This window comes from Phalaenopsis equestris, unplaced genomic scaffold, assembly GCF_001263595.1.
Source record: "Phalaenopsis equestris unplaced genomic scaffold, ASM126359v1 Scaffold000008, whole genome shotgun sequence".
Classification (NCBI taxonomy): domain Eukaryota; kingdom Viridiplantae; phylum Streptophyta; class Magnoliopsida; order Asparagales; family Orchidaceae; genus Phalaenopsis; species Phalaenopsis equestris.
In genome coordinates this window covers 651,508-672,057 of record NW_018164450.1, presented here as the reverse complement: position 1 = coordinate 672,057, position 20,550 = coordinate 651,508, and the positions used below count along the sequence as shown (strand labels likewise).

The following is a 20,550-nucleotide window of genomic DNA, read 5'->3' as shown; positions in this document are numbered from 1 at the left end:
AAGAATTGCCATAAACAAAAAAAAATAGACTAGGAGAAGCAAGAAGAGTCCCTTGTAGAGGAAGAAAATTTGGCAAGGAAAAGGCAACCCGATGGTGGTAGAGAGGACTGGTGATAGCAGCAATGGCGGAGAGGCTCGACAGTTTGCTTGCGTGAAGAGTGGTTGCATGGGGGGGTGTTCATCCCAAAAATAGAGTGAGGCAAGGCATGAGGGTAAGTGATGCTATTTAAATGTTTGTCTAAGAAAAACTCTAATTTCAAATTGTGCACTCACTATAATTGAGACAAGGCGAGCCTTAAGGCGTACCTTCTTTATGTGTGGCGTACACCTTACACTGAATTAATGAGGCATTGTTTTCCATTTGTTTTCCTAAGAAAAACGCTAAGGCCTGCTCATATTCACAATTTTAAACTATATTTTGCATATGACTAAAGATTACAAATAAAATCAAAGATGTTATTCTCATCAATATAACCATATGATAAGTTATATTATAATGAATCTCATGTTGGTTATGCATGTAATCATCCCACGTATTCCAATCTAACAACATCTAAACATAACGATAGAACATTTTATACACCAATATTTTTAACCCCAAAGAATGAAAAGCTTGTCAATTGTAGAAGTATATAAAATGAGTGTTAATTCCACTAGTTTTAAAATTCTAAACTCCATGAAGAGTTTATTTATGAAGATTACTAACATGATAATCTAGATTCTACAAAAGATTTGAGTAATTGAGTAGATTATCAATCTTATCTTCTAAGATCATGATTTGAGAATCAGATTATGAAAATAACAAAGAGATTATTGTATTGACTTGAACCGAACTAGCCCAACTAACCCGCTCCACCCCATCCCACCCTAGAGGTAGAAAGGGCAAGCAGCTGGCTAAGGCTTCGAACGAGAGAACAAGTGAATGGTGATTGAATCGAGAAAGAGGGGATCGATCGATGGACAAGGGGAGCCTTGATAGAATGAAGCAGAGGGAAGATCGACGAAGTCCTCCAAAGGCTTCAAAAATTTGGTGGCTCTAGGGGGAGACTTTATAGTTTTGTTAAATTGCAATAGAGCTAGAAGAGAGGAAGTCGAAGGAGGGGAAAATCAAAATGACTATATATATGATCATTGTTTGTTAGATTGTTGTTAAAGTTTGATTGAATCATGATATTGAATCTTTTAACCTAGATGATTAAAATAATAGTGTGGTGTGTTAAAGATATTAACAAGAAGATTTATGATAGTGAATCATATATTTACATTCTCATGAAGTATAATGATTAAAATTAACTTAATAATATATTTAGGGAAATTTTAATAAGCTCAACGGATGTAAGACTTTTGGGGTATTGCAATAATTATATATATTTATATATCTAAATTATTGTATTGTTGTGATTAATAGCTGTTATGTTTGGGAGAGTCCACATTTATTTTTTATGGAAAGTTCTAACTTAATCAAAAGAAGATTTATCATATTTAATTATAACTTGATATAATAAGAGAAATTTTCATACCCTAGTTTGTTGGAGGGCTTGCTGTTAGTACGCACTCAGGTGAAGGATTATACTTGTGTTCAACTTAGTTTTTGGAGATAATTTTAAACATTTGTTTTTTAATTTTACTAAATTTGTTTGCTTTAAGGGTGATAATAGAATACTGCAAATTCTAAGTATAATGTTTAATGATTGATTTCAAAAACTGTGCTTAACTGAATGTTGTTGTATAATGGTTTGATATGTAATGTGTTAAATACATAATTTATTTATATTATTTTATATTTAGGATTTGAGGAGCATTATGCCTCAAACAGAGAATATATGCATCGTAAATGAAAAGTTGGGCTGCCTATGATCCACATTGGTAGGTGATTTTTTCTTAAATAAGAGATAAATATCCATTCCTTGTTAAAGGTGTATTCCTTACTACCTATCAGTGTGCTTGTTAGTATTTATTAATGTGTATATAGTCAATTTATTTAGCATTATCGTACTGATATGATATGATCGTCGGTTTACCTTGATTTATTTCTACACAAACTTCTATACATTCAATTGTTCTGAGTGACAATATTTAATTTTGATTACTCATGTTAAATACAAAGTATTTTATTTCTGCAATTAATATTTTATGCATACATAACAATGTTTCATATACTCCTAAAAATATTTGGTTTGTAATGTATGAAATGTATATGATAATTATAATAATATGTATGTTAGTATCAAACCCTTTTAGATATTGGCTAGTTAGACCGAATGATCAATAGAGTGACAACTCTACAAGAGATTATTGGATTTCCTTTGAATTGGTGCCTACCTTTCCCAGTTTCAGGGTATAATAGTAAACTTACTATAAATATAAATATAAATACTTATATATATATATATATATATGAAAAATGTCGTTGGCAGCGACAGCGGGTTCTGCAAGGGTTTTGCCCGACGGTGAATCTCTGACTTCTCTCCTCTCCGTTGTCTCCCACGACGATGATTTCACGCGCTCACAGCTCTCAGTCGACGACGCTCGTTTGAATGTCGTCTCCTAACCTGACGCGGTTCGCATCGTCTCTCCTCACCTGTAGTTGACGACGTGCCTGTCGCCCTACCCGACAAACAACTTCCCCGAAGTCTAATTGTCGCACTGTCGCAGCTCGCCAAGCTGTCGCCCTACCAGACAGACAAATTCCCCGAAGTCTACTTGCCGCACTGTCGCAGCTCGCCAAGCTGCTCAAATCTAACGTGATCATCTTGCCTGTGGAGATGGCATCGATGCTCCGTTCCTATGTCACTGCCCTTGCCGACGACTTTTATATTCCTACTCGTGCTCCTCTTTCAGATTCAGAGTCTGGTTTTGCTATCGGTAAGTCCTGCAATGTTCCACAATCTCTCTACGAAGCTCTTGAAAGTGGTGTTGATCACACTTTCATTAAAAAGTTTGATAAAAAAAATGAAAAGTCTGCTCTTTTTTTCACTGAGATTGAAATCAGTACTTTTGCGTCTTCTTGGTGTTTTGCCCTAGTGGGGAAATTCCTTTATAGTCACCCAAAACTTAAGATCATTCGAAAAGATTTTAATGCTATGAAATTATTGGGCAGTTGAAATATTGGCTTACTTGACGGACGGCATATACTTATTTAGTTATCTCATGATGCGGATAACACGTATTTTTTTCTCATAAAGTTATCAAGATCGACGACTATTTTATAAAAATCCTAAAGTGGAATGTCGATTTTGATCCAAAAGCGGAGTCTCCTATCATTCCTGTTATGGATAAAGTTTCTGGGGTTAAAATTACATCTGTTCAACTTGGAAATTCTCTACTCCGTAGCAACTGTTTATGATAAGCCTCTCAAGGTTGATAGTCTTATGTTTACTGTCATCATACCCTTTGTGGCTTGTGTGTTAGTTGAGAGATATATCACTCAACCAGCTCCGGATGAGATATGGATTAGAACCACTCACAACGGGTATTGGTCAAATGTTGAAATAGAACCACATCATCCTTATTACTCTCATTGCAGTATGTTTGACCACATTTTTACTATCTGCTATCGCTTGCATCCTCATCTAAGGTCGGATATGGCTAAAGATCAGCCACCTACCATCCCTGCTGAGAAGGTGCAACCCGATCCTCTCTCCAACACCGTAGTTCCTGATGAAGAGCATCATACCCAAGTTGTTCTACCTATGGATACTCCTGCTTTTGAACACTATTTCAGCTGCTGGTTTGGAGCATGGTACTTTGGAGTCTCGTGAAGCATCTCCCCATACTACAAGTACAGATCTAAACATGTTTATACCACCCACTGTTATTCAAGAAGGCTCGCCTACATGTCAAGACACACTAGAGTGCTCCCTTGATCCAATAAAAGATCAGCAGGTAAAATAAGTAGTTGCTTCTAATATTTAACAACCTACACATATCCAGCACACTTTACACCAATCCACTGATCAGGTGAGTCAGTCTTTGGATGAGGAATGACAGGTCTATTCCAGGAGGAAGAAGAAGAATGAAGGCCGAATCGAGTTCAGGAACTTATTGGACGATACATTGGTTACTACTGGCAATGGCACTCATCTTACCAATTTGTTATCGAGCTCCTTTCCTAGAACTAGAGGCAGAGGCAGGGCAAAATTAGGTCTATCTCTAGCTACCTGATACTACGTATTTTGGCAATTTTGATTTTTTTTGGGATCTCATGTATTTTTCTATATTTTTTCATGAGGTGGTTATCGTGCGAGTAGGGTGTCATGCTTGAGCTCTCTCACACAATCTATCTGTATCATTATTTCTTTTTAATATATTAGTACTTGAGCTTTCTCAATATATATATATGTATGTATATACATATATACATGTATGTATGTATATGGCGTCGGCAGAGGCAGCGGGCTCTCTTAGGGTTTTGCCCGATGGTGATTCCCGGCGGTAAATCTATCGGCTTCCCTCCTTCTGTTCGTCGTCTCCCATGACGACGATTTCACGTACGCTCACAGCTCTCAGTCGACGACGCTCGCTCGCAGTCGTCCCTCCCCGTAGTCGACGACGCTCGCTCCAGCCGACGGCTGACTGCTCCTTACTGGCGTGTGATTGCTCATTCGCACATCATCTCCTAACCAAACAACGTGCCTGTCGCTTTCCTACCTGATAGACAGTTTTGTTTCGTTGTTGACGCGTCTGAAGTCTGCTCATATCTTTTTCGCGGCTCGCCAAAGCGCTCGAATCTGGCTGTGGTCATATTGCCTGTGGAGATGGCATCGATGCTTTGTTCCTATGCCACTGCCCTTGCTGGCGACTTTCCTATTCCTACTCGTGCCCCTCTTTCAGGTTAAGAGTCAGAACCTAATTTTGGAATCGGTAAGTCCTGCAATGTTCCGCAATACTTCCACGAGGCTCTTGAAGGTGGTTGTGATCACACTTTCATTAAAAAGCTTGGTAAAAAAATGGGAAGTTTGCTCTTTTTCTCACTGAGGTTGAAATCAATACTCTTGCGTCTTCTTGGTGTTTTGCTCTAGTGGAGAAATTCCTTTATGGTCACCCAAAATTTGAGATTATTCGAAAGGATTTTGATGCTATGAAGCTATTGAGCAGTTGGAATATTGGCTTACTTGACGGCAGACATATACTTATTCAGTTATCTCATGATGTGGATTATACTCATACTTTTTCTCGTAAACTTATCAATATCGACAACCGTTTTATGAAAATCCTGAAGTGGGCTGTCGATTTTGATCCAAAAACGGAGTTCCCTATCATTCTTATTTCAATGAAGTTTTCGGGGTTAAAACTACATCTATTTAACTTGGAAATTTTCTACTCCTTAGCAACTGTTTATGGAAAGTCTATCAAGGTTAATAGTCTTACACTTGCTGTCACCAGACTTTCTGTGACTTGTGTGTTTGTTGAGAGAGATATCACTCAACCAGCTCCGGATGAGGTATGGATTGGAACCACTCACTACGGGTATTGGCAAAAGGTTGAAATAGAACCACACCCTCCTTATTGCTCTCATTATAGTATGTTTGGTCACAGTTCTTCTATCTGCTATCGCTTGTATCCTCATCTAAGACCGAATATTGCTAAAGATCAACAACCTACAATTCCTGCTCATTTTAAAAAATCTTTTCATACCGAATTGGGGTAGACGTCTTGTCACCTACCATCACTACTGAGAATGTGCAACCCGACCCTCTTTCCAACACCGCAGTTTCTAACGAAGAACACCATACCAAAGTCATCCTACCCCTGGATGCTCCTGCTTTTTAACACTATTCCAGCTGCTGGTGTGGAGCATGGTACTTTGGAGTCCCATGAAGCATCTCCCCATACTACAAGTACAGATTCAAACGTGTCTATACCACTCACTATTATTAAAGAAGGCTCACTTACCTGCCAAGACACACGAGAGTGCTCATTTGATCCAATAAAAGATCAGCAGATATAACAAGTAATTGCTTCTAATGTTCAACAACTTACACACTTCTGGCACACTTTAAGCCAATCCAATGATCAGGTGAGTCAGTCTTCGGATGAGGAATGACAGGTTTATTCCAGAAGGAAGAAGAAGAATGGAGGCCCTCCAGCTCGGGAACATACTGGATGATACATTAGTTACTACTAGCAATGGCAATCATCTTAAAATCTTACCAATTTGTTAGCTGATTCCTTTTATAGAACTAGAGACAGAGGCAGAGGCAAAATTGGGTCGCTCTCTAGCTACCTGATACTATGTGTTTTGGTACTTTTGGTTTTTTTTTGGAACCATTTGCATGTGATGTGATGTTTATCGTGTGGGTAAGGTGTCATGTTTGGATCCTCTCACACAATTTATCTGTATCTTTCTTTCTTTTTAATATATTAGCCCTTGGGCTTTCTATCTATCTATCTATCTATATATATATATATATATATATATAAAGACATCAATATATGATTAAAGAATTATTTATAGAATGTACATATGAGATGCATGTAAGTGGACATGTTGGCATGTGAAAACAATGATTATTTGTTTCTATAAGTTTCTCTTTTCTTCTATTATTTGAAGAGCATTATTAGATAAATTTAAATTAAGAAAATCTCATCTTTGTATATCACTATAACATAATAAATATTTTTATTCACGTTCATTTCTTTGCAATATCCTATGCAATATGATTTGTCATTTAGATTTTGCTCAGTGGGATTTCACCCATTGAGTTTGTTTCTGACAAACTCGTACCTTAAATTTAAGAATTTCAAGTTACTAATTATGCATCTGATGGAGGACTTTTTCACACTCATGCTTCAGGTGTAACATTGAGGATGTTTAAGATTAGGATCAATTAATTTGATACAACAGTGTAGTCATATATTATTTTGTATTTCACTAGAAAAAATGTGTGAAATTTTTGAATTTAGGTACTCCGATGATATTATTGGTGGATAATATTTATTAAAATCAGATTTATATTGATTTAAATTATTGCTATATTTTCAACTCACACTCTCTTGCTAAGTATTGTGAATTACTTCCAAAGCCCGACATGTGAGGTGTGACAGTTATATTCATTGCAATTTAATAATCTAGCATCTACATGAAATTGCCACAAATGGTATTTTTCTTCGATGATTATTAAAATCAAAGACAATGTGGCTAAAAATTCACAAGCATGATTGGGTTAACAGCAAACACTATACGACGGAGATTAAGTTCCAAAAAGCTAAGGCAATGAATAAAAATTCAAATTACAACAAATAGTGATGTGTTTAGTTTTTCAGACTTCTTCGGATAATTCATGCTAGAACAACCCTTTTAACTGTCAGCTCATCAAGCTTGTTATAATACATAGAGCTATCTAGCTCATCTTATCAAGCTTGTAAGGTTTTCTTTCTTCTGGTGCAGTTTGCTTAAATTAGATAAATTTATACCTGTAATATATGTCTATAAACAGGTTCATTTCTTGTGATGAAATTTATAAAAAATCTTCCAATTCTATCTTCTCCTCTCTAAATTTCCTAATCCCGCACAGTTGTTGGTCTACAGTCTCAATATATTGTAACAAAATCATAACAACAATAGCAAAACCACCAATGGTATATGATCCCTGTACTAGAACTGAGCAGCAACTATAATAGCACATACAAATATACAACTCTGCTGATAGCCCTCTGCCTTACATTTGTATTGTTTTTGCTTGATATTGGCAATTGTTACAATTGCTTGCTTGTTGCTAATTGTTGCTGCTTCTGATTTCAAGCCAAAATCATAGAAATAAGTTATGCTTAAGCAATCGAGAGAAGACATTATCAACTTGCTGCTTGTCCACCATTGAAATTGGATAAAACAAATATATATGTGTGTGTGTGTGTGTGTGTGTGTGTGTGTGTGTGTGTGTGTATATATATATATATATTGAATCCCTATTACATGTCTGGTTCGTCTCAAAAAATGAGACATTAGCCTCTTAAAAGAAAAACCCTTGATGGTTATATCCGACACTAAACCCTTCATAAATCTTTTACTTATATTTTTCTTTTTTTTTCAGTTGTTACAATCTCCCCTCACTACAAAAATTCCATCCTCAAAATTTATGAACTTCTCCTCAACTAATTATTATACAAATGAAACATGAACTACTTACAAATTATCATAAAAATCTCATTCTTGTTAAATGAAAACAAAAGTAGATGAGATAAATCTTTCATCTGAAATAAATTATTCAACTAATTCCCCAAATATTTGAAACATAACAACATAAGTAAAATAACATATCTAAATACAGCAACAAATTAACACACCCAACTTCTAAAATAAAAATTCATAAAGATAAGACTAGATAACCAAATGACACCCAAAATAAATCATCTCACCCTTCAAACTTAATTAGCATCTGCGCTACTAGCAATATGTTCTTCTGGTTCTTGTTGAGTTAAGGAATAGACTCTTGGTTGAATGCTCTTCCATAATTGCTCCTTAAGAGCCACGGTATCAGCTTCTGTCATTCTCTGTTGCGCACTTCTGGAAGTAGATCCCTCCTAAAAATTCCTCTGAGTTGAATCCCTTCCTGAGTTAACATTTAATATAAATTTCCAAGCAAAATTAGGGAAATTCCTCGTTTGATATTCTGGTTGTTTGCATAAGTATCATACAATCAAACCAAACAAACATTCACCATGATATTGCTTCGCGCAATTAACACAGGGCTCTATAATGTTGTTGTCGGCCTGCTTAATAACTCCATCAGTATAGGACTTTAACTTCTTCATGTTAGACTTTGGAGAATGAACTGTTTGTGAAGCTTATTCAAGCTCTTCTTCTTATGCATGCCCTTACATTTCCAAGTCTGCTGAAAATCAATTTCCACCCGCCTAGCCCTCTCCACTAGCACTGAATAGTCCTCAATCTCAAGTGGCACTAGTGGATGTCTGATTGAATCCTTCAATCCAGAAAAAACCTATGACATTTCTCCTCTGCATTTAGAACGATTTAAGGAGCATATCTCGATAGCATAGAAAACCCTATTTCATAATGCATAATTGATCGATCTCTTTGCACCAACCTAATGAATTTATCTTGTATTTGTCTCATGATTGCAGTGATACAAACCAATTTTTGAAGAACCTCGCGAACTCGACCCACTGTACCAAGGGGCTAGAATGACCAACAAATTTCTCTCATAACTGAACTTGCCCGGTCTCTCAGTTTCTCCCACAATGGTAAATGTGGCAAATGTAACCCTTCTCCATCTAGAATCTTTTCTACTCTCAGCAGTCAGTTCTCAGCATTCACCAGACTTCTTCCTCCAGAAAAGAGAGGTTGTCTCATATCTTGAAATAGTTTCAAACACTTGTGCATTTGGTCGCCCTCATTAGAACCAGACTGAGGTTGAGTGTTCCTAATCACTGAGTCACTGCAATCATCATTTCAGCAAAAGCATCTGTAATCACAGGGATATTGAGAGATATATCAGATTCTACATTATCAACCCTAACATCTTCCTCCTGATCATCCATAATTCTGAAGTAGCAATGATACATTTTAATTAGACTCGGTTAAAATTTTAATTTCTATCATTTATAAGTTAATTCAATCATTTTATTGGCTCTATCATTAAGATTCAGGTTGATTAATCAAAACATTTACTTTGATAACACTTTTGTCACGAGGGGCTTAGAATTAACCAAGACGTGGATGGACAGTCGGATGATGGAAATTAAATTTTTTATTATTCTATTTCAATCAGTTATTATTCACAATTTAAATTAAAGAGACATTAAATAATTCAATTAAATTAACAAAATAAAAAATTACCTTTCAGGTTGTCACCCACGCCTTCTGTAAATATTATCTCCTCTAATTCATCTTAATCAAAAGTTTAAACCAAAAAAAATATAATGAGTTATCTAAAAATAACTTAAGAGCAATCACATTTCTAAGCTACAGTACCACAACAAAGAGATAATATGCATGCTCGTCCTTCATATTTCTATAAAAAATCTTATAATAATCTAGCATATGTATCAATGACATTGACTCAATTGAATAATCTAAATTTTTGCATGCATTAACTTTAACTTTACTTTTATTTTATACTCTTAATATACACATTTGTTTGTCTTAAGAGCATCATCAAAACATAACCTAACACACCTCTGACCGATATTTTCATATCGGCACAATGGTTAGCAATTTTGCCTAAGGTAGAAAAGTCGTCACTCGGCCCCGGTTGATATTCTCTCGTCGACACAGCGGTTAATAATCTAAACATCACAATTCTCTGTGATTGTAGGAAATCATCTACGCGCCCAGGTACACTGACGTCCGTTGTCTGTATCATTCGGGGGTGAACTCATATTATGCACATACAAGCATTGGTAACATGTCATTTAATTCTTCATAACATACGTTCTTATGAGATATTTTCATTCATCTACTAATGAACAAATGTACTTTTATTATAATCAAAATAAAATACAAAATATAATAATTTCATAAATAAACTATTATGTAGGATTCTTTACATGCATAATTTTAAAGGTCATGTAGTAATCTGCAATTATTTAGGCAATAGTGTTAATATGCGTACTTACTCTAATGTGCAATTATTTATCAGACATATCTTGATTCAGCTATCTAACGAGGATGACTACGCTAAACTTTTTGCGAGAAGAACAGTTTGTTTTGAGGATGCCTGGATGAAAGTCCTTAAATGGACAACTGACTTTGATCCTCGGGCTGAGCTTCCTATTATTCCAGTTTGGCTTCGGCTACCTAGTTTAAAGGGGGATTTAACCATGAAATTTTGTTTTCAATTGCTGTTATGTATGGTAAGCCATTGATGCTAAATGCCCCAACCTATAACTTAACGAGGCCTTCAATGGCTAGAGTTCTGATTGAGCGTGATGTTACCTTACCCCCCCCGGAGGAGGTATGGATTGGTTCTAATCATACGGGATATTGGCAATAGGTGATTCTTGAGAAACATCCTCATTACTGCTCTCACTGTTGTATGTTTGGGCATGATTTGATACACTGTCTTCACCTACATCCTCAACTGAGGAAAACTTCTTCGGGCCGTTTATCCTTTGTTGAACAGAAATATGCCCATCGAACACCTCCTATTGAACCGGTTGCTGAACAAATTACTCCTACCTTGGAGGAAACCAGTGATGCCCATCTCGAAGGCGTAGCACACGTGGCCCCTTTGCCCTTTGAGCGGTCAGAAGAGAATGTGGAGCCGCTTGCTGCCACACACAATACACCTGAGCAAGAAAATATGGTACAGCTCCCCATTGCACTGCCTAGAGAATTACACATTCAGGACACTCCACAACTATCTACACACCACACTACTATACTTTCTACCACTCCACCGCCTCACCCAGCTGTTGTTGTTGCCTTGGCTTTGGATTCCGAATGCATAATTCAAAAATACAGTAGGAAACGAGGTAAAAAGAAATCAGAAGTTCCTAACATGACAAATTCAAATAATATTGATGTCACTTATCATTCTGAGGGAGAGCACTTGCACCTTCCCCCTAGGATTACTAGGAGGGGGGTGTTTTGGGCCAACATATTTAACATCTTGTATGAAACATTAGGGGAGTGGCAGACCTCCACTCCTTTAATCGTTTAAAACATTTATGTAGGGTCCATAAGCCAGACATCTTTGTTCTATTGGAGCCGTTTGTGTCGGTTCATAAGGAGGATATCATTAAGAAATTCAAGAATTACATGCATTATAGTAATCAGACAATAAAATTTGACTCTTTTGGAAAAAGGATGTCACTTTCAACATTATTGATGATAATGTGCAGTATGTTCTACTTCATTATTAGGTAGAGGATTTTCATGGTTGGGCTACCTTTATCTACGTTGGCTCCTTATTACGGGACAAATTACTTCTTTGGCAACAGCTTACACAAATGAGTGTTTTTATATCTGATAACTGGTTAATTGGGGTGATCTAAATATGATTATGTCTACTTCGGAGAGAATGTGTGGTGCTAAAGTCGATACAAACCTTATCAATCATTTTTGTGAGCACATTGCCGATGCAGACCTCTATAATTTGGGTTTCTCGGGTCCTTCTTATACTTGGAGGAGGGGCCTTCTTATGCAGAGACTGGATAGATTTATGGGAAACTCCTCTTTTCTAGGCTATTATAATATTATTCATGTCAAGCATTTTAATCATACTGCTTCGGATCATAATCCAATTTTGCTTAGCTTGACTTTTCATGCTAAACATGCTCGCTCTCATTTCAAATTTCTTAATGTTTAGAATTCTCATCCTACATTTCTTGATTTGATTAAACATACTTGGGTCTCGCGGTGGAGTGGCAGCCCTTGGTTTATTTTATGACAATTGCATAAAAATGTGGCTACTTTTTTAAAGAATTGGAACTTTGATATTTTTGGCAATGTGCATTCCAGGGTTTTGAATGCCCAACATGAGGTGGATGCACTGGAGGCACAGGTGATCGACACTCCTGATCTTGTTGTTAAGTTAGTCCATGCTCACCATACTCTCTTGGAGGAAATCACTATCGAGGAAGATTTTCTTAGACAAAAAACTTGTGACACTCAATTTAGAAATGATGATTGAAACACTAAGTATTTTCACGCCACCATTAAACATCGACGGAATATTAATGTCATTCTTAAGATTGTTACCGATGAGGGTGTTGTCTTCACTGATGTTGATCAAATTGGTTCCAATGTCGCTGATTATTTTACCTCTCTTTATGTTGATGCTCTGTCGGTCACTGATATTCATTTGGAAATGTTTGATGCTCATAGAGATATGGTTTCCTCCCTCTCTTTGTTTGATCCCCCCTCTGAGATGGAAATTTTCTCTGCCCTCAAAGATATTCACTCCCAGAAGGCTCCTGGCCCTGATGGTTTCACTTCTGCTTTTTATATTTATTATTGGGACATCATAAAAAAAATGTGGTTATTGCGATTCAAAGTTTTTTTCAGGGAGAAGATCTTGGAAAGTATTTTACTGCCGCCTTGATAGTTATTATACATAAATCTAATTATAAATTGCATTGGAAGAATTTCTGTCCTATCTCGCTCACTTCGGTGGTTTCAAAAATTATTAGCAAATTAATTGTGACCCGCCTACAACCTCATCTTTCTTCTCTCATCTCTCCACATCAATCGGCTTTTAAAAAGGCCGTGATATTTCTGACAATATCCTCTTAGCCCAGGAAATTTTAAAAGATCTTGATAAAAAATGCAGAGGTGACAATCTATTTATCAAATTAGATATCAATAAGGCATTTGATATTATTAGCTGGGATTTTATCATCAACGTTTTCAAGGTCGGAGGTTTCAATTCCAGTTTTTGCATATTGATTAAAAGATGGTTGGCTAGCAATCATTACTCCGTGCTAGTTAATGGTAATTGTTATGGTTTCTTCACTGCTTGCAGGGGCATTAAACAGGGGGACCCTCTCTCCCCTATTATTTTCATTTTAGCCTTTGATTATTTATCTAGAATGCTCAATCATTTTCAACTGATTCACCCTCATACACAGTTTTCTCATAAGTCCAAAATGGTGGTTTCTCACCTTGCTTACGAGGATGATGTTACTATTTTTTCTAATGCTTCTAAACTTGCCTTAAAACAAATAATGAGGCTCTTAAATGATTTTCAGAATTGTTCTAGACTAGTTTTTAATTGTGACAAATCTCATATGTATTTAAGCAAACGGGTTAAGCAGCAACTTATTCATTGGAGGGTTTCTTATACAGGTTATCATTATGTTTTTCTCTTTCTTAAATACCTTGAGGTTAATTTGATTAGAGGAAAGAGGAAACAGATTCATATGGATGATGTTATTGAAAAAATCAAGTGTAAAATTAACGATTGGAGAAATGTTTTCCTTTCTACTTGGGGCAGGATAACATTGCTATCTAGTGTGCTTCAGAGTATTCCTCTATATGTTTTGCAGGTGTTTAATCTGAAGAAAAGTGTTGTTAATGTCATAGAGAGGTTTTTTAATAAATTCCTTTGGGTGGGGAATGGTGCCAAAAAGATTTGGGACTCTTGGCAAAGGTTGTATAAGCCTAAGAAGGCTAGCGGTTTTGGCTTTAAAGCCTTGAAACACACGGTTGAAATAAACATTTGCAAACTCTTGTTTAAATTTAGAATAGGTTCATCTCTATGGGCCACTTTTATGCATCAGAAATACTGTGATTTTTCCCACCCTTCCCAGGTTTTGTGAAAGGTTGGTGATTCTCGGATCTGGAAAGCTGTTGTTAATGCTAGGTCTATTGCTAGTGATTTTATGTTTTGGGACATTGGTAACGGTAACATCTCTTTCTGGAGTGATAATTGGGGATTGCCTTTTCTCTCTGAATATTCTCATCCTCCCCATACTAATAACTTACTTGTTTCTGATTTCTTTTCTCAAGATAGATGGGATTTCACCAAACTGTGTTCTATTGTGAGGGAGCAAAATGCTAAGCATATAAATACCATACCTATTACCCCTTCCCGCAGGGATTTCCCCGTGGGGAAAAGGATGACTTCTCAATCGGTCTGCAAGTTACTCTATGACACTTTACACTCTCACCTGGATTGATTTTGAGGAAAATAAATTTGGCACAAACTTTTAACTCCCTCTATCTCCTTTTTTTCCTCTGGCGATTTTTCTCTTCTTTACTGCCTCTTGATGACATTCTAAAGTTGAAAGGTCTTAAATTGGCTTCGAGATGTCCTATGTGCAAAGTCTCAGAGGAAGATTCGAGACACATATTTTTTGAATGTGTTTTTTCTTTTGATGTTTGGAATATATTGGTCTTACACTTTGGTATCCCCTGGATCCATAGAGGCATCCTAAGTATTTATTTATGGAAATGGAAGGCTTTTGATGATAAGGGGGGAGGGTCCCCCCCCCCCCCCCCTCCCTCCTATAGCATCTAATGACAGCTTCTTATGTGTTGGCCTATTACACCAAGGCCCTCAGGGTGTGTACCAATGATGTTTCGAACTTCAGGCCCCCTAGTTTAATCAGGTGGGTTCCCCCTTCTTCCGAATGGGTTAAGGTGAATGTGGATGCCACTTGGAACCATCAATTGGAACCATTTATCTGTTGTGATTGGGGGCATTTTTAGAAATTTGGAGGGTAAGTGTATGTGTTATTTTTATTCTCTTGTTGCTACTAACAACTCCTTAGCCACAGAAAGTTGGGGGATTTTTCTTGCATTAACGGTGGCAATTGCTTTCAATTTTCATACGATGAGGTGGAAACTGATTTGAAAATGCTCTATGATATACTGTTGGGTATCTCTCCTCCTCTCTGGGATATTATATGCATTTTTAAACGTATTTCTGCTTTAATTTCTGAAATACATATGAAAGTGAGTTGGAGTTTCATCCATAGAGCGGGCAACTCCCCAACCGATTAGTTAGCCAGGCAAGCAGGGGATGCATGCTCTGTAGGTTTATCTCCCCCTGCTCCCCTCAGACGTCTCCTTACTGGGGATAACCTGGATTTGCCTTATGTTAGATTTTTTAAACTACTTGCTACTTGGGTGCTCTCGTATCTTTACTGTGGTTTGGTTTTGCACCCTCCCTCTTGTGGTTTCTTTATTTTGCTGGCAGGTTTCGGATTGCACCCCTTTCTAGCTTTGTGTCTCTGGCTCTCCTGATCTCTTGGTTTACGCTGGTCTTGTGCTGTTTGGCTGCTCTGCTCAATCGATCGACATCCCAGTTTGCACTGTTGTTTGCTGGAGTGTTTCCAGCGGATTAAAAGTTTCCTGCTGCCTCTTTTTTTTCTTGGATTCTTTTTTGTTTCTTTTCCTGTTATTTCTACTACACGGGAGGTATACTATTTTTGAGTTTTGCTTTTTTAGCTTGGGTATACTTCTAAGTTTGGAGTTTTCATTTCGCGTGAGTTGTAATGTGTGAGGAGGATTGCGGGTGAGTTAAAAGTATTTTTAGATGTTTTAGACAGAGATCCTCCTCCCCTCCAACTTTTGTACATGTTTCTTAATTTTAAAACGTAGGGAGCCTCATATGCTTTTTCCCCAATAAATACATATATATATATATAAAATGTATATCATAATATAATGCATAACTTATAGATCTTTTGTCATGCATATATTTCTCGTATAACAATATAAAGAATCTATTGTAATTCAAATCTAAATGAATTAGAGCATACATTTTGAAATAAAAAGGATTAATGAAGTTTAGAATATAATTACTTGCATCAATCTTTAGTAGATCTTTTTATTAGCTTAATCGTTCACTTCAGTGAATCGCCGATATTTTACCAATCTCAATTCTAAATAGCCTTCATCCACACTTTCTAATTGAATAAATTTTTAATAATGTTAATTTAACTAATCATTTCATTAATTCTAATAATAATATAATCATTAGCATTTACTTTATAGGCTTTTAGATTGATCTCCTCCCTTACTCGCATGCAAAATTTTCTTGTTAGCCTTCCTGACCGCAATTTGGCATAATTTCAAATTAATATATTAAATAAATATCAATTTAATGTATATAAAATTCCAATAAACAATTTTAATATAAAATTTTACCTTAAATTGCAACTTAGGGTTTTAATAGGCTTCGGCTCTCCATTTCACGCCCATAATTCTTCCTCTTCCCTTGTACAAAAAGTTCGCTCACCTTACCCCTACAAATTCAGAACATTAGTATCTTTGATCCCAATTCAAGTAAACCTCTCATTAACATTAGTTAAACATATACACACACATGCATGCGCACACCTATGTGATATTTTATCACTTGATTAAAATCTCAAAATTTACTCTTTTCTTAACCCTCGGTCGTCTGCCCTAAAACGAACGCACGAGCTTCTTCACTTCCTCTTCTACCTTCGATCGCAACTCAACCTTGCAGCGCAAGCACTCAACGCTACCCCCTCCTTTCTTTGACGTCGATAACCCAAACAAACACCTGCACAGGAAGCCCGACTTTAATATCAACTTGACCCAATATCGTACACAAGAGATCATCTTCCTTCCTCTCCATGAAAAGCAAGAGCCACACGATGCCTCCTCCTTCGTCTACACACGAATCGTCTTCCTTGCTCTAGATACACGTCAATACACTGAGGTTATGAAGCCTCCTCCTCCTTCGGCTTTTTCTTCTTCTCGATTACACCATTCTACCTTCCCTCGCTCTCCGCTCTCTCTACCAATCTTTGTCTCTCGTTCTCTCTGCTTGTAAAACAAACAATTGAATCCCTGTTACCTGTCTGGTTTGTCTCAAAAAAAATGTGACATTTTCCTCTTAAAAGAAATACTCCCCACGGTTATATCTGACACAACACTAAACCCTTGATAAATCCTTTTTCTATACTTCATTTAATTGTTTTTAAACTATTACAAAGTTGATATAAGATTTCAGCCAAAGATGTCAATTTTAAATCAAGTTTTCAAAGTAATCAACCAACTTAGTCAAGTTATACTTAATCATTTAAAAGACTTGAAAACAAAACTCATCTACCCTGCACAAAAATTTGTCAGGAAAGACAAACTTTTAATTGATTATAGCTCACAAAAAGTGAATATTATATTAAGTGTATAATTATGTTCATGCTCAAACTAATTTCAAGCCAGTAAAGATGTGGCCAAAGTCATCTGTCCACGTGGTTTGGCCCAAAGGACGACTTAATTTTGTCCCACCAGACAAACATCAACCCCAGATTTATTAGAGCACCTTAAACGATACAACCCATGATTGTTGACAATGAACTTCTAGTAACGTTGGGTAGACTATCTCCTCTAACTAAGTATATTAGGAATTAAGATGACCTGAAACGATGGAACCATGGAATCTTGATCGACTTCGTCATCGTTCCCCCCACAATCTGCTTTAAGCTCAAAAGTGATAAATTTTATAATCTAAAACTTTTAATTTGCTGCTACTATCCATTGATTATGCATAGGCTTAATCGAAAGTGTTCTCTTGTTATCAGAAGGGTTAATTATCTATATGAGCTAGTGCCTATGCGAAACATCAAAATTCGGATCAAAAAGTCCTAACAAAATGAGAGTGACATCTCTTGACAGTGTCTCATCTATATTGTGAAACAACACTCTTGGTACATTTATATGATTGATAGACTGATAGTGGAACTCTAGAAAATTCCTAAAATATTTTGAATTTGATAAAAGATTCCTCACATGTTTTGATTAAATGCATGTAGATCAGTATGCACGCACATACCAATGACCCCTTTATCTGCATTGGTTTTAATCTAACTATGCTTGGATGCTTATACACGACACTGCATTATTACATATAAGCCTGGTAGTGATTAGTATTTATATAAATTTGTTTCAGCGGTCAATTGTTAAAATCTGAGTATTTGCTTACCAAAATTTTAAAAAAAATGAGACTCACCAGCTTTGGGATTACACCAGCTTCTACCATATTGTTGTGATTACAGGGGCTCAATGACAGATTTGCCAAAACACCTCCTGCTGCCTCTTTTACCTTGATTTCTTCATCATCAAGGAACTTAACAAGGAGTGGTAAGAAATCACCATGTGCTATCTTTATCCTGGTTTTCTCATCAATGGATAAATTCCACAATGTACATAGACTTTGCTCCTTTACCTGCATATGCACACTGTCAAAAAATTAACATCATCTTCAAAATTATACTTTTAAAGAATAATACTTTTCAACTTTACCCCTATAGTCAAACAGGGTTGATGAAGCAGCCAGACAATTTCTTCAATCACTCCACTTTCGGCTATAATATCTCTATACAAGTTAACTGATGATATGTTCCGCAGAAGGCCTGCAGCTGCTTCACATGTAGAAAAATTACCTGATTTCAAAAGGCTGAGAACAAGTTTCACACAGCCTGGAAACTTCATAATAACATCAATAAAATTCTTTCCCCCATCTGAATATTTCCAAAGTGTCATCACAGCATGTTCCCTGTCTACAGGGTTATTGTCTAGACCAAGCATTTGAACAAACAGTCCTATGTAGCCTTCTCCTGAATTAGCATTGCTAATAGACACTTCAATATCCTGGGAAAATATAGGTATCTAACATGACGACATGAGACATTCAGAAGTAGATTATACCGCTTGTGTAAGAAATAGAAAAAGCATTGTATTGCCAACTTAAAAGTTAAACCAGCTCAATTATGGTTCAAGTGATACCTACTTTCAACCATTCGTAATTGATGTTTCAAGCAGAATAATTCCAACCTTCATAGATAACAGCAAGTTGTCTTAAGAAAATTATGTTGAAAAACATAAAAGAGAACTATATTTTTTTCATATACCAATTGGTAGAATCAACACAATTATCTAAACACTCAGAACAAGGAAAGATCACATCATTCTAAGTGCTAAGTGAGTGCAATTTCTTCAAAATCATACCATTGCTCTTAAGCACGAAGTGAGAACATGACAATTAATGCCTAGAGAAGGGCGTCATAACTTTTGCACAACATGAGTGTAAACGTGATAGGATCTAACAAGATAATCTATGAAGACCCTTTCTAACAAGATCATTGTTTTAAAAGGCGTTATTGAATGCACTCCGTGTGCGCATCTGGCCAATGCGTGAGGTATTAAGCCCTGGCCCAACGACGGGGTTGTAATCCTCCTAGGGCAAACAATCCATCACACCTTTTACGCCTGGGAAAAATTTTACGCCCCAGGAGGGGGCATACGCCTAGGGCTGTCAAAAAAACTCGTTGTTCGTGAACAGTTCTTGTTCAGCTCGTTGGGGAGTTCGTGTTTGATTCGTTCGATAAGCAAAAGAGACGAAGACGGAGACGAACACGAACAATTTTTTTTTTTTTTCGTTTGGTTTATAAACGAACCAAAGAGACGAACACGAACAATATTTTTTTTTTTCGTTTGGTTTATAAACGAACCAAACACGAATAGTCATATGTTCGATCGAGAAAATTAATTACTTTTAATTTTGAATTATATATAAAAATATTATCATATTTTAAAAATAATAATATACTCTAAAAACTTATCATATTTTAAAAAATTAAATCCTATAAATTATAATTTGATCTTCAGGTTCGCCTCTTAGCTTATATTAAATTCTATAATTTCGTATTTATCTTCAGGTTCGTCTCTTAACTTAAATTTTCTTATATTTCTTTAAAATTTATTTAGTTTCTTTAAATGAAAGATAGTTTTTGGGGGTGAAATCTGGCATATTACCTCTAGTTTTGAGTTTTTTATGGATGAGATATGATATTATGGTTTTATTGTGAGTTATGTTTCAGATAGGTTGCATTTGTGTTGTGATTCATACAGGTTTAAGCATTAATTTCATATAGGTTTAAGTTTTTAAATAATTTTTAACAATTCGAACAATACAAATAAATTTGTAAGATTTCGAACAATTCAAATAATTCGAATAATTTGAACATTTCAAACATATTTCAAACAAATCATAAATCAAACCGACAAATAAATCAAACCGAACACGAACAGTAACTTCACAAACAATCTCAAACACGGGTATATTTCAAACACACGTAATTTCAAACGAAACGAATACGAACACAAGC

The 20,550-nt window shown here is 36.1% G+C and overlaps 1 protein-coding gene across 1 annotated transcript in view; it reads right to left on the bottom strand.

The window, feature by feature from the left end:
- Positions 1-19,033, bottom strand: part of LOC110018317 — a gene marked incomplete at its 5' end in the record, with an annotated part of 45,409 nt that extends 26,376 nt beyond the window's left edge. The window contains 2 exon segments of the mRNA XM_020715596.1: positions 18,393-18,608; positions 18,686-19,033. Of these exon segments, the coding sequence (XP_020571255.1) occupies positions 18,393-18,608; positions 18,686-19,033 (564 nt within the window).
- Between the last annotated feature and the right edge of the window lie 1,517 nt (positions 19,034-20,550).